This window comes from Micropterus salmoides, unplaced genomic scaffold (genome assembly GCF_014851395.1).
Source record: "Micropterus salmoides isolate LMB-PRFRI ecotype aquatic unplaced genomic scaffold, ASM1485139v1 Ms_hic_scaffold_20, whole genome shotgun sequence".
In the NCBI taxonomy this organism is placed as follows: domain Eukaryota; kingdom Metazoa; phylum Chordata; class Actinopteri; order Centrarchiformes; family Centrarchidae; genus Micropterus; species Micropterus salmoides.
In genome coordinates, this window is record NW_024041151.1 from 4,652,264 (window position 1) to 4,667,234 (window position 14,971).

Here is a 14,971-nt window from a genome sequence, read left to right on the forward strand (position 1 = left end):
GCGTGTGCAGGCCTTTTTATACAGTTTATCAGGACGACTGCACCGTATTGAGGGGAGGATGGATGGGGCCATGTATCGCGAGATCCAACAACCTCCTTCCCTCAGTAAGAGCATTGAAGATGGGTCGTAGCTCGGTCTTCCAGCATGACAATGACCCGAAACACACAGCCAGGGCAACTAAGGAGTGGCTCCGTAAGAAGCATCTCAAGGTCCTGGAGTGGCCTAGCCAGTCTCCAGACCTGAACCCAATAGAAAATCTTTGGAGGGAGCTGAAAGTCCGTATTGCCCAGCGACAGCCCCGAAACCTGAAGGATCTGGAGAAGGTCTGTATGGAGGAGTGGGCCAAAATCCCTGCTGCAGTGTGTGCAAACCTGGTCAAGAACTACAGGAAACGTCTGATCTCTGTAATTGCAAACAAAGCTTTCTGTACCAAATATTAAGTTCTGCTTTTCGGGTGTATCAAACACTTATGTCATGCAATAAAATGCAAATGAATTATTTAAAAATCATACAATGTGATTTTCTGGATTTTTGTTTTAGATTCCGTCTCTCAAAGTTGAAGTTTACCTATGATAAAAATGACAGACCTCTACATGCTTTGTAAGGAGGAAAACCTGCAAAATCAGCAGTGTATCAAATACTTGTTCTCCCCACTGTGTGTGTGTGTGTGTGTGTGTGTGTGTGTGTGTGTGTGTGTGTGTGTATATATATAAATAAATCTAAGTAAAATAAAGTACTAAAGTGTATCAAGACCAAAAAGCAGCATCAGTATCACTCCTAAGAATACCCATCCATAGTGATGAGAATAAAGGAAGGGGAACTTTTTCCTTTTTATTCAGGCTGTTGTTGGAGAAATCTTCCACTGAGTGAAGCTGTGCAGGTGAAAAGGTGAACGACACCAGGTGAATTGAGAAAGGTGTGTGTGGTCAAACAGGTAATGTTGTCCAGGTAACAGGTGAGCATAAATGTGTCAAGTCATACATGTTAAATGTGAGACCACCCGTTGCGAGGTCATGCTGGGTGACATTATTACCGTCTCCTCTCCAGGCATCCTGTCCATCAGTCAGCAGCAACTGGAAGCCTGAATCTAAGCCCCGCCCCCTCCAGTCCACCTGCAGGAAGTAGGAGGAGTCAGGCTCCGATGAGATGCTGATTTCACGCACTGCGTTGTGCATCTCTGCAGACCTAAACACCAGAAACACAACATTCTGTTATTTTAGTCCAGTGACTCTTATACATACTGGGCCCCCCCCTGATCAACATCATTAGAGCTGCAATAATTAGTCAATGAATGTTATTCGGACTGATGGTCGGACAAAACGACACATCTGAAGACGTGAACTTTGACTCTTGAGAAACAACTCAATTAAAAAAATTATCCATCCAGAAAATAATTAGCTACAGTCCCATCCTGAAGTCTTGGAACGGGAAGGCAAATCCCTTTGTTTTCGTTGTTCACTGAAGACATTTGGGTTTAAGATCAATACATGAGTATGAGACAAGAGTTCAGAATTTCAACAACTTAGGACATATTACATTTGTATTAGACCACAGCATTCTTAGGTGAGCATAAGTAAAGGAACAAATAATCTTAAAGTTAATAACATTTAATATTTGGTGATGTAACCCTTGCTTGCAATAACAGCCTCAGCATCACCAAACTGTTGCCTTCTTCATTTGTGATGCTATTCCAGGCTTTTACCGCAGCTTCTTTCACTTCTTGTTTGTTTCGGGGTGTTTCTCCCTTCAGTCTCCTCTTCAGGAGGTGAAATGCAGCTCTACTGGGTTAAGGTCATGTGATTGACTTGGCCAGTCTGAAACCTTCCACTTCTTCCCCCCTGATGAAGTCCTTTGTTTTGTTGGCAGTTTGCTTTGGCTCATTGTCCTGCTGCATGATAAACTTCCTCCCCGTTAGTTTCAATGCATTTTTCCGTAAATTGGCAGACAAAATGTTTCTGTCCACTTCTGAATTCATTCTGCTGCGACCATCATCAGTTCCATCATCAATAAATATTAATGAGCCTGATCCAGAAGCAGCCATGCAGCCCAGGCCCTGACATCATAAGCAGTTCCTTTCTTTCTCCATCACTTTGGCCTTTCCATCACTTTGCTAGAGATTAATCTTGGTCTCATCAGTCCATCAGATTCTGCTCCAGAACTTTTGCGGCTCATCTCTGTTCTTCTTTGCAAATTTCAATCTGTTCTTCCGATGATTCTTCCTGCTGATGAGTGGTTTGCATCTTGTGGTGTGGCCTCTATGTTTCTGCTCTCTGAGTCTTCTTCCAACAGTGGATTGTGATACCTCCACCCTGCACTGTGGAGGTCGTTGGTTCACTTACTGATGTTTTGGGGGTTTTCTTCACAGCAGAGCTATTTAATGTTTGGACAATCAACCTAAAAGGCAACAGCTGGGCAACACGAAACATCTGTCAGTCACATGTTCCAATAGTTTTGCTCACCTGAAAAATGGGTGGGTTCATACAAAGGGTGGTTTGTCCTGAGTTGTTTCACACATCTAGATGTGAATACCAGAATAAAAGCTGAAATTCTGAACTCTTGTCTCATACTCTTTTGACAAAAACGGGATTTGCCTTCCCGTTCCAATACTTTAGGAGGGGACTGTATAATGAAAATAATCATTAACTGCAGCCCTAAACATAACATGCTTGGCAAACTGAGTCGCTCTGCTTTTGAAGAATCTCGCCAGTGCAGCCTGATGAGCGCTTCTTCTTTGACGTTCTTCTTCTTTAGAGGTGGAGCGGACTGAAGTATCGATATGCAACCAGATTATTTAGGTTTTTCTACATTAATTTCTTTCTAACTGTGGGAGTGGAAATGAGTCTTGTGTACATGCGTCCAGTTCAACAATGATTGACATTTACAGCTTTATAAAACTGTCTTTTCATGTACACTACACACAGTTTTAGTTATGAATCTACTCAGAGTTTGTGAGAAGACTCAGTGAGAGGACAGAAACAGTCACCATGAGAGTGACAAGGAACTTCTAAAAGTAAAAAAATAAAGGAAAATTTAAGCACTCTAGGTCGAAAATTTCAGTCGGACAAATATAAGAAATCACACAAGAGTTCAGAGCTTGTGTAGCAGAAAGCCGACTGCATTAAGGGTTACGCACATAAACTACATAAAGTGCTGATCATCTAGCATCTAAAAACCTTTAATTAGGCATGAAAACATGACGAAGTATTCAGCTGGAAAGTCATTCTGAACTTCTTATTTCTATTTGTAATGAGCAGATGTGACCAAAACAGTGAAACACTAAAACACAGGTCTGTGTGAAACCTTCTGACTGGCAGTGTGAGATGACAGACCTGGTGGAGATCGGTCATAACTCCCACAGCTGTGCTTGCATAATATTCCTGGCCTACGTCGCAGCCAGCACTTTACCTCCCGCCCTCGCCGTATCTGCGACCATCCTGCTAAACAGCCACTTACAGAAGAAAAAAACACTCGTGCAGCAGCTACTTTGACATGCTGTGAATTTATCTGCGCAGCAGTGTTTTGCAGGGGGCGAGCTATTGTTTTACAGAGAGAATGAAAGACACGTTGATGGTCCGAAGGGAAAATGGATCTGTAAACCATCAGAGACCGCATAAGGCTTGGCCAGGAGAAACGTCGAACCCCCCAACAAGAGAATAAACACAAGGCCTGCCTGTTTGTTAGCCGTTTCAGAGCTGCTAAGAGGACTGCTGGATGGTGTGCAGCATAAGAGTTTAGGCTAACATTAGCAGCCCTGTCCTGCTGTCTACTGAATTGGTGGAAGTTTATGACTTTTTCAAACTATTTTGTTAGCCTTTGTCCTCAAAGCTTTTCTCTGGTAAAAATTAAACATACTGTTTGAAAATACTTAAATAGAGATAAATAACGGCCTGATATTACATCGTTTCTCACTATACTAGTATTGTAATAGTAGAGCAAAGTCTTTTCTTTATACCATTTTGAAAATACTTGAAAGAAAAATAACAGCAGGACCGCCCTTTCTATGGTTCTTGTTTTCAATCGAGCCAGCTGCAAAAATGCTACAATTCAGCTCAATTAGCCAGATAGCTACCGTAGTTGATCAGAAATGACAAGCTGCTTTTGTTTTCTGATTTTAGTTTCAGAAGCTTGACAGAGATCTGCAACAGTAACCGAGGGCACAACGAGCAGTAAGGTGAGTGTTCAACAGCCCCTGGACAGCATCTCTGACGGCTGACACTTTTATATTGTCTCATGGTTCATCCCATCATCGTCAGGTGAGACAATGCTACTGGGAAAACAAATCATATGCACTTTGTGTTATCTGGTTTTATAGCTTATTGCTATTTTTTTTATATTTGCATGTGTTCAGGTCGGTACTTCACTGTACTGTTATCGAACATGTACAGTGAAGTTACAAAAACTTCCTATTTCATGGCGAATCATTGATTTTTGACGCCACAATGAGGACACACCCTTCAGTGAAAATGCACCATTTGTACAACGTTCATCATCTCCAATGTCTTTTCATTGCACTGCAAAAAAATTAAATAGATCTGACTTAATGTCTAGGAGATCGTTAAAGTGTGGAGCCCTTAAATCGGCAAAAACTGCTATATGATCAAAAATATCCGACTTCCTGTTGGGTTTAGGGAATCACTTCAAGAGGCTTTTCTTGTAATTGCGGACAAGATAAAAGTGCCACAAACATTTCATACATGTTCTGTAGGTGAAACGTGCCGCGGGGGGCTGCTTCGTTCGTCACTTCCTGTTGCCGGGAGGTGTAATTCTGACAGCCAACACATGCTACATATTTATAATTGGCAACTTGTGTGAACTATATTTGTCAATTATATATTTATTTCTTAACTATGAGCATGTCATCACAGCTCCGTCAGCACTGTAACACACTAATACAACCTCTTATTAGGTGTAAGTACAGGCTCAGCAGAGTGAAACAGAGAAACTCACACCGCAGTTAGCTAGATATGCTAACGACCAACCACGGCAGAGCGCTTCCTCACACAGCCAGACACGTTTCAGCAGAGCACAACAGCAGCCTCGTCTTTAACAACATCCTTTTAACACCTGCTTCACCAGGGCAGAAGCCACGGTACTCAACACCTGTTCAAATTAAAGACTCAAATTGTTGGGAGTCAAAATACATAACAATCTCTCATGGCTCATATCATATACAGGGTATAGAAATCCTCACTGTACATTCACACAGCACTACAACTGTTAGTCTTGGTAAAGTCTGTTTGTTTAAATTGGACAATACTTTAAGACCAGGAAGGGAAGAATATATTCAACATCACGTGCAGAGAGGAAACAACATATAGACCTTTAGATTAAATTTGCATATAAATATAACACCTTAACACACTTGTTTTTCAACTGGCTGGAAGGTTTAAACAATCGGTCTATAAAATGTCAGAAAAAAGTGAAAAATGTCCATCTAAATTTTTCAGAGCTGAAGGTCGTGTTTTGTCAGATCAATGGTCCAAAACTCAACATATTCAGTTTACATTAAGTCAAAGTAACTATTTTGAGAATTGATTAATTGCTCGAGCATTATCTTTGTGCTTTAACATTATTTTGAAGAAATATTCTGATTTGTATGACTGAAGATTTTGAGCATTAAACACTTAAATTTCCTGCATTCTGGAGACATTTTCTGCACCAATTTATGGTGGAAATGTCTTTATTTATATGAAGGGAATCAAAATTCAGGTGGCAGGTGACAATTCAAAAAAAAAGAAAAACCCTAATGGAATAAAATAATGCAGTAATCAGCAGTTTGTTTTTTTAGCTTAATTTACTTTTTGGGGCAATGCACATTTGTTTCTACTATATTTAAATTGCATTGCATGTTTTCTTACTCTGCAAATAAACCTTTCTCAAAACATTTTCATTTCTTGTTGAAAGCTATTTTTCAGAACATTTTTAACTCAAGCGTCCAAAAAGTGATGAGGAAAAAATCTGCCATTTCAAAAAGTGATGGGGGGGGCAACTGACAACTAAGAGCTTAAGTAATAATTTTTAAGACAAAAAAGCCAAACATTGCCCAGTCCTAGCTCATAAATTGTGATGATTTGCTGCTTCTCTTCGTCTCACGTGGCACTACATTCAACAAAAATTATATTTAAAGGCTGTTGGTTGAATAAAATAGGCATTTTGGTCAGATCACTGTTGGCTAATAATCTGCAGAATAATCAATATCGACAATAACTTTGCTGCTTTATATTATGGAACAGAGTAAGCACATTAAAGAAGTTGCAAGACAGATTAATTGACTAATTATTTCACATCAAAACACATTTAGAGACTTTCTTTTCGGAGTTTGCGTTCTCATGTGACAGTAAATTTTATATATATATATTTTTTTTTACATCTAAAGGCTGTTGGTTGAATAAAATATGCAATATGAAAAGATCACTGCGGGCTAATAATCTGCAGAATAATACATATTGAAAATAACTTTAGTTGCAGTGCTTTGTGTTGTATATTGAAGAAGCTGTAACCAGAAACAGTTTTCTGTTGCTCAACAGATTAAATGACTAATTCTTTCACATCTAAACACTTTTATTTTTGGAGTTCGCGGGGGCGGGACCATGGAAACTGTATTTCTCTCTTCTGGTGATTTTGGAAACAGTATTTGGCTAAATCCAATCCTCATCTCCCCACCATTACATTTCCAGATGTTTAATGGGGTTTGGTGTGACTCTCTTTCCGCACAGGAGTGTCCAGCTAAAACCTCAAATGACAACAGCAACAGCAAAAAAATCCCTCTCGTCCAATAACTAACGCAGACAGGCTGAGGAGTTAGCTTAGCTTAGCTTAGCTTAGCTTTGTTTATAAACACAGAGGCGGAAGCTTCAACACGCGGTGAGACAAGCGAAGAAGAAGAGCTCACAACAACAACAACAACAACATGTTAGTTTGCTCCTCACCTACAGCTTCACCCTGTTCGTCCGACGGTGTGTTTTGTTGATTAAATGTTTTCTTTGGTTTTAAGAACTCAGAAGAGCTGCACCGTGGAAGTCGGCTGCTACGTCATCATCAAGCGTCACCCCTGAACAGGCGCGCAGAAAGTGATCCGATATGAAGCAGTGAGAGGGCCAATCGATATCAGTATCGATACTTGTTATTGTTAAAAGTTGTGCACCTCTCATCTCTTTATTGTACATGTAACATGGCGACAATATACAATGAATCTGCTTTGGTATTTTGGTGCAAAACAATAAACATAGTTGGTAGAAAATAATTGAAAAGATAAAGCAAGTGCTGCAGGCCAAGAATAATAAATACAATACTGACAATAATAAATATTTATTATTATTATATATTTTATTTATTATTATAAATACAATAAAAGGTTCTTATTTATATTTATCCTATATATTAAATAATATGTACAGTTTTTGCTAAATTACAGTTTGTGCAGGGATGTACTGTCCTTGTGGCGAGATGTTACTTTTCCCAGTAACTAGTAGTGTAAGGGATTATTTTCAAATACAGTAATAATAATATAGTTATTAATCCAATTAACTCTGCATCACTGCGTTACCAGAACACACCATCTTTGACATGAATGCACGACTGCGCAGCAGCTCGGCCCCGGCAGTTCAAGTCGAGAAGCGGGACCTTATATTGTTGAAGTCGGCTGCTTAAGCTTCTTTTGAACTTTTTATTTACAGCATTATATGTTGATATTTAAATCATTGTATGCTGTATATTATATCCTTTTTGTGTCCGGGATCGGAGGGGTCAGCCACAACCTTTCCTCCTCACCTAAGAGTCCTGTTGGTGTACAGGTCCTGGAGCCAGAGGAGTCGCACAAAATTCTGGACCCTGTACATAGGTATTCTCTATGGGCCCCTCCCTGCATCCACGGCTATTACGGCCCTTTATCCCTCAAGTCCTAAACCTCTGCCTGGAGGGATGCTAGTTGCAGCTCTTAAATCAGTGGAATTTATTAACATAACAAGACAATAAATTAAGAACACCAAAAACACAAGAACATAACACAAAATGTCCCAGCTGAGAGGCGGCAAGACCAGCAGTCCCAAATCAAAAAAGCATCTCTTCTGACACATGCACAAGAGCTTTTAAAGACCGCCTTCCAAGGCAATGTGGACTTCGTTCAGTAATCAGCTGGAGCACTCCGGGAGCAGAACTAGAGGACAGAAGAGAACATGGACACAGCACAGGGAAACACATACAGCCGTAACACAGCCTTCACCTTCTCTGCAGAGTGAATGATAAGCTGTAGTCTGCCCTTGTCCTTGGCAGTGGCAGCATCACCAGATGGTGAAGGAGGAGGTGAGGATTAAGTAAATGATGGAGGGATAGAACCATCATATTGTCTGTGGCATGTTGAACTTCCTCATCTTCTGAGCTTTCTTGGTGACGGAGCTGCTGTTCAGCTGAGGTCCTGGGTGACGATGGTGCTCAGGAAGAGGAAGGACAAAGGTTAAAAGTAATAGTAAAAAAATAAAAGGACAAAAGACAGTAATATAAAATAATAACTTCAAGTCATAGGCAGGCAATAAAATCCAATATCTTTAAAAATGAACGTGGAGAGTAATATGTCATCAAGATTTAAGAGGTGAATTCATTATTAACAAGCCACTTCTGAATACATTTGAATTTCCTCCAAATAATTAGCCAAAGATGATGAATTTATTTTTACCATTCTCTGTTATTTGCTTAATCACTTACACGTTTAAACACAAGCCAGTTTTCAGTGGTAAATAACAAATGTTCATTGTGTGAATTCCAGTGGTGGAGTGTAACTAAGTACAAATACTTAAATACAAATTAAAGGTACTGGTGTTTTATTTGAGTATGTCCATTTTATTTTTTCACTCCACCACACCTCAGAGGGAGATATTGTTCTTTTTACTCCACTACATTTCTTTGACAGCTTTAAATAATTTGCAGATTAAGATTTTTTACACACAAAACATAAAAATGAATATTTCTCTGTGAACGCTAATAGAGTAAAAGTATAAAGCAGCATAAAATGGAAACACTTAAGTAGAAGTATTTTAAAGAAAACAGTTCATGGTAATAAAGAAACATGTCACCCAGTTTTTTGGACTATGATGGAACTCTATGATGCAGAGGAAGAAGACGCACTATAGTTGGTCCCCCATTGCAGCTGTAACAGATCCAACTCGTCTGGGAAGGCTTACTACAAGATGTTGGAGATTGTCTGTGGGATTTTTTTCCCGTTCATTCAGACGAGCATTTGTGAGGTCAGACACCGATGTTGGACGAGAGGACCTGGCTCGCAATCTGTTCTAATTCATCCCAAAGGTGCTGGATAGGGTTGAGGTCAGGGCTCTGAGCGGGCCAGTCAAGTTCCTCCACACCAAACTAGGGAAATAATTTCTTTATGGATCTGGCTCAGTGCACGAGGGTATTGTCATGTTCATACAGGAAAAGGCCAAACACAAACTGTCTTAATTGGTATGTTGTTGCATTAATATTTCCCTTGACAAAAACCACACCTTGACCACCGCCCCTCTCAAAAGTTTAAGGACAGACGTGTCCCAGTACTTTTGTGCATATAGTGTATCTCTTGCTCTGGGTGGTTTTGGTTTGGCTCTGCACATAAAATATGATGTGAACCTAGTAACAAAGATTGAGTTCTCTTGTTCTGAGATGTGCCTCGAGCTTGATTGTAAAAGACTTCACTTATTGAATTCTCCTTGTCAGTCTTTATCCCTTTTGACGCTGGGGCAACTTATCTGCATATTCAGGACAACAAAAACAGACAACGGTTACATCTGATGAGAGGAGGCAAGTTAAAGCAGAACATAGTAAGCGTCCCTCTCTCCCTGTGTTGTTTTGGTATCCTGGTCAAAGACACTAAGTAAACAAACTGTGTGCCACATGTTGTTGAGAGGGAAATGAAGGGATTACCGCAAGTCCACGATTTGAGTTCTGCAAACATACACGCTTTCCAAGAATAATTGCTTTAAGAGGCTGCTCTGCCATTAAAGCACTTTCTATTAAGGAAACACACACACTCAGGCCCCTATCAGCTGTTCTTTGACAGGGATTTACAATAAGTGTGTGTGTGTGTGTGTGTGCAGTAGTTCAGCACTGCATGCATGACCAGAGTTCACCTGTGCACCTCTCCCAGGTGGCCTCTGAATGCATGATGACATATGTGTAGGACTGTGGGAAATTAAGTTTCACTCAGAGAATTTCAGTAAATTCTATAAATATATATATAAAGAGGACCAGTTGCCTAACAGGTGACTGTTAAAGAAACCCCTACCCCAAACACTGATTGGCTGTCAGTGTTTGGATTGTGTTGTACATACAGTTTAAAAGAGATGTTCTGTAAGCAAACAATAATTCTCAGTCCTTTAATCGTTCCAAAAACACAACAATGTAACAACAACAGCAAAAGTGTAAGGAATGATGTGCTCTAACGTGATCCTTCAAGTACATTTTCTTGAATATACTTTTACTGAAGTAAATTTTCAATGCAGGTCTTTTAGTTATAACTTTGCATTGACCTTGACCTTATTTCAGCCTGGTCTCATCCCAGCATCAAATACAGACGCTTTGAGAAAGCTGAAAAGACGTGATATTTGATACACAAGATACCCTTCAGCATCCGTATGAGCCTCCCTGGGCTTTCAAATGGCCTAACACCACTGTAACCAGTTCGCCATCAAGTAGTGTACTGATTTCAACCCAAAACACAATGTTTACTAAACCTAATCAAGTATTTTTTGGTTCCTATAAACTGTATATATACCCCATCTTAAAACGGTGTTTAACATGGACACTGAAGGGTACATTGTGCTTAAAATACCGACTCTTTGTCAGGCTTTCTCAAAGCGTGACTCCCTGGGATGAGAACATGTTGAGTATTTTCACCAAGCTGTATTAGTACTTTTACTTAAGAATAGGATCTAAATGTTTGCTCCAACATTCCTGATGGGACTCTGTGCTTCTTGGCTTCATATCCTACCCTGAAGTGGTGGAAGCTGTACTGGGATAACTGGTTTCCTCCGGCACCAACTTAAAAAACTCAGTCATGAACTTTTGCTTTGTTGTTGTCTTTGCTCATGTTTTAGTTGGCTCCAACAGTAACTCCTTCCTGTTTATGTATTTGTATTTCTCATCACTGCGCAGTTCTTTAATTTCTTTTCAGGCTCTTTTCTGTCTTGCAGGATTTCCAACAGAGACTCTTACTGTTTGTAATGTTCTCTTGCTGATATGAAGGCTCCGATAACTAAATCATTTATAGATTGAGAAATTCTTTATTTTGGCGCCCTCCAGTTTGACATATACCGTCAAACTCCCACAAAGGTAGAAGGTATTCAAAGTTCATGTAAAGGTCCCCTCTGCTCTACAAAGCCTTTTAATGTCTTTGGGCTTATTGTTTGGGGCTGGCTGTGGGTCAGCAGGTAGAGAAGTCGTCCCTCAGTTGCAGGGTTGGTGGCTCTTCACGGAAGATATATGATGTTTACACTGAATGAAATATTGAAACCAAAGACTATTCCATCAAATAGAAATATTCTAGATGTCATTTTATTTACATACCGAAATATTTGGGATGTTCACTAAAATTTTAAGTACAGTACAGTTACAAAGTTTGGCTGCACAGCATGAATTACTACTGACTGGCCCTTTTCTGTACAGCACTTTATAATTTTCTTAACAAATGTGCTGTACAAATTAAGTTTTAATGTAGTTTTTATTATTATTTTTAAATGTGAGTGTGTGTGAATGGGTTAATGACAGGCAAATTGTAAAGCACTTTGTCCATAAGGATGTACCAAACAATAATGTTACATAAACTCACAGTACACTGCCTGCTCAGCACTATATGGCAGACAGACACAGTTGAGAGAGAGAGACCAGCTGGTGAACATAGTGGAACATTTAGCAGCTAAAGAGCCAGATATTTCCCTCGGGAGCTGGTGGAGACCAAACACAGAGCTAACAGAGAGAATACTGGACTCACCTTCATCGGGTGACACAAACACGACTTCACATGAACTTCACGTCTCTCTGTAGCAACATATCAACTTAAAGGGCGATACTGTGTTAATGTTGTGTTTCAGTGTGGCTTGTTCTGCTGCCCCCAAGCGGCCAATAAATTCAAAATCTACTTTAATTTTAACATTTTTGCGTACCTTAAATTTGCATGTTTTTGTTGTTCTGACACAATTTAATTCATGAATACTGATGTTCTTCTGTTCTATGTACTCAGCCTTTACACAAAGCATGAAAACAGCGCAGTATCTGTATTTAATTAGATGTACTGATACAGTGAGTTTGACACGGCCGTGCTCCCAGTGAACGCAGCCTCCTCCATCCTGCCCACAGGCCGTCTTAATCCAGTCTCAATCAGTTAACCAGACTGGCTGCCAGATGTCTATGTAAACACACCTGTGCTTCTTTTTTGTTTTTATTAGTTTGAGTTGTTTATGTTATTACTGTCCAACGTATTCTATCCTCTGTGCCTGTCTGAGATCAACATCCTTGTTCTTTCAGAGAATGCAGAGACTGGAAAGAGAGTGTTTTTGTTCAGCTATACATCCAACTGTAGCGTCTGAATGAATTTTGGTTACTCATGATCTGCAGAGTTAGTCCTTTACAATGTCTGTGGTTTCCTCCTGCCCATTAGCCTGTGCTGCATGATAACCAGTTAGTGTCTAGCGAGATGTTTAAATATGTTGGCCAATTTGTGTCTGAACACACCAAATGGAGACGATCCCTGAACAGTATCAGAAGTCTTGTATGTACATTAGTTTCTGATGAAACACAGAGTCAGTGCCACAGCAGCTGGTCAGAACAAAAAGTTTATTCAGTTGGAGGCTTGTTAATCCTGATAGACCTCTGAGGGACTGGCGATAGAAAAGGTCAACAAACCTCGCCAGGGTCTGGGTCATTTCTTTATATTGGCACAGGAGGGATGTGATTCTGGTCTCTGCTTAGCGTGGTGGGTATCGATGGGAACAGGCAGAGAAGATCAGATCTGAATAGTTGAATTCAGAGTTTGGAAGGTGGACAAGTAAGACTCTACTTCTTCTTTCTGCTATTAGGTGGAATTACCCTGTGTTATGGAACAAATAGTACACATCCTAAAAAAGTTATCCACTTTACTGCATGATGAGTGTGACTCTGACTAAGTTTGGTCCAGTGGACCCGCCCACAGCCTTTAGAACTTGTTGGTACTAAACAGAAACATATTTCCCAGCGGCTCCTGGCGTCCCCTGAGGGCCCGACCAGACAGCACAGCCCTTATTAGCTCCAATAGACTCCTAACAGATCCACACGGGGCCCTCAGTTTCTGGTCTCCTCTCCTCTGTCATTAACTGTAACTCTTCACTTTCATCTCCCCTGTACTACTCAGGGATCCTTCCTTCCGCCTGTCTTTAGATCACCTACACCTAATCGCCTCAAGCTGACATGTGTGCATGAATACGCACATGAGTCAAGCACTTCAGGCAAGATCCCGCAGTAATGACTTCCAGCTCAATCTTTAGGTAACAAGCATTTCCTGGTAGTTGTGTTCGCCTGAGGACGGCCCTTGACCAGCTTTCTTTAGCTCTCTGTAGTCTCTCTGCTGCAGTCCTGTCACACTATAGTCCTTTTCAAGACATGAAACATTGCCTAAGACTTCTGTTAAACTGGGGACTTTTTGTCATTCAGACATACTGTACCAACACAGTCTCACTCCCTACTCGTCAAATGTCTGACGCATGGTCAAGGCCCTTTGTCGTCGCTTTTTAAAGACTTGGGTAGCCCTTTTGCATCAATTATTGACGTTTAGGGATCCACAGTTAAGTTAGCAACGCTTAGCAACAATAAATATGCAATAGCCGGTTACACTTTCAAGATAAAACGTAACGTTTCGATACATTGCCATGTTGAAACGCGCATAACTAAAGTCGTGAAACGTTGCAGTTTTGTTAGGTTTAGGCACAGAAAGTACTTGGTTGGGTTTAGGCAACAAAACTACTTGGTTAAGGTTAGGAAAAGATCATGGTTTGGGTTAAAATAGCTATGTATGTCAATTAAGACTTAAGTTAACTAACGTTAATGTCAATTTACCTCACTCGCCTAAATAAAAACATTTAATGTTTTGTTTCGCACGGGACACAAACCCTGTTCTCCTGCTTCAAGGTCCTGGTTCTGGCCATCTATCCACCCCAATCACCTCCTTACTTCGTCTTTTCTCTTAAATATCATACTTGCCTTTACCATCAAAAACTGACACAACAGGGCTTCCCTCAATACGTCGAACTATGACGTCAAAGGGATCCCTAGTGCGTCACAAATTGACGATTATGGCTCTTGACCAAGCGTCCATATGTGACGACTTGGGAGTGAGACCGGGTTGACTGTACATAGGTATCATTGTTCTGTAAATGTTCCTTGTGGCTTTAAGATGCAGCCAGACACATTTAAAAAGCAAAATTCGGTGCCAAAATTAATTAATTAATAAATACATTCAATGGAATCACCGCGATCAAAGAATTTACTTAGCGTGGACCATCAATTTCAATTTTATTGACCTTTTGACCAATTAGCAAGTCTAGCAAATCTTTTTTGGTTTGCTTTAATTTATTTATGGATCTGCAAAAACACACCAACCAAGAGATAATATGTTAAACCTGCTATAACTGATTTATTTTTCAGCTGTAACTAGTTGTGAAGACAACAATGACATATCATCAGCTGTGTTAGCAAATTGTTGCAACATTATCGTTTATGTGAAGTCATGTTTGTGTCACCTGATGTGAGTCGAATATTCTCTCTCTTTTAGCTCTGGTTTTGGTCTCCACCACCTCTCTTCAGTTGCTAAATGCTCTGATTTGATTTGAGGCATATTTGTGGCGCTGTGTCATCCTCAGTAACTAGCCAATTTGATACAGCATTTGTGTGTGGGTGGTGATGGCGCAGTGGATAAGACACATGCCTTTGGTGTAAGAGATCCAGGTTCAATCCACCA

The 14,971-nt window shown here is 40.2% G+C and overlaps 1 protein-coding gene across 3 annotated transcripts in view; it reads right to left on the reverse strand.

Moving 5' to 3' along the window:
• The window catches only part of LOC119914218 (DNA repair protein XRCC4-like), a 38,759-nt gene extending 31,678 nt beyond the window's left edge, over positions 1–7,081 (reverse strand). For 2 of the 3 annotated variants that reach the window (XM_038733346.1, XM_038733348.1), the window contains exons 1-2: positions 6,930–7,081; positions 1,034–1,185 (exon numbers count right to left, since the gene is read on the reverse strand). In XM_038733346.1, coding sequence (XP_038589274.1) covers positions 1,034–1,175 — 142 coding nt within the window. In that variant the 5' untranslated portion in view covers positions 1,176–1,185; positions 6,930–7,081. The remainder of the gene's footprint in view (positions 1–1,033; positions 1,186–6,929) is intronic. The other variant, XM_038733347.1, reaches the window with a different exon arrangement.
• Between the last annotated feature and the right edge of the window lie 7,890 nt (positions 7,082–14,971).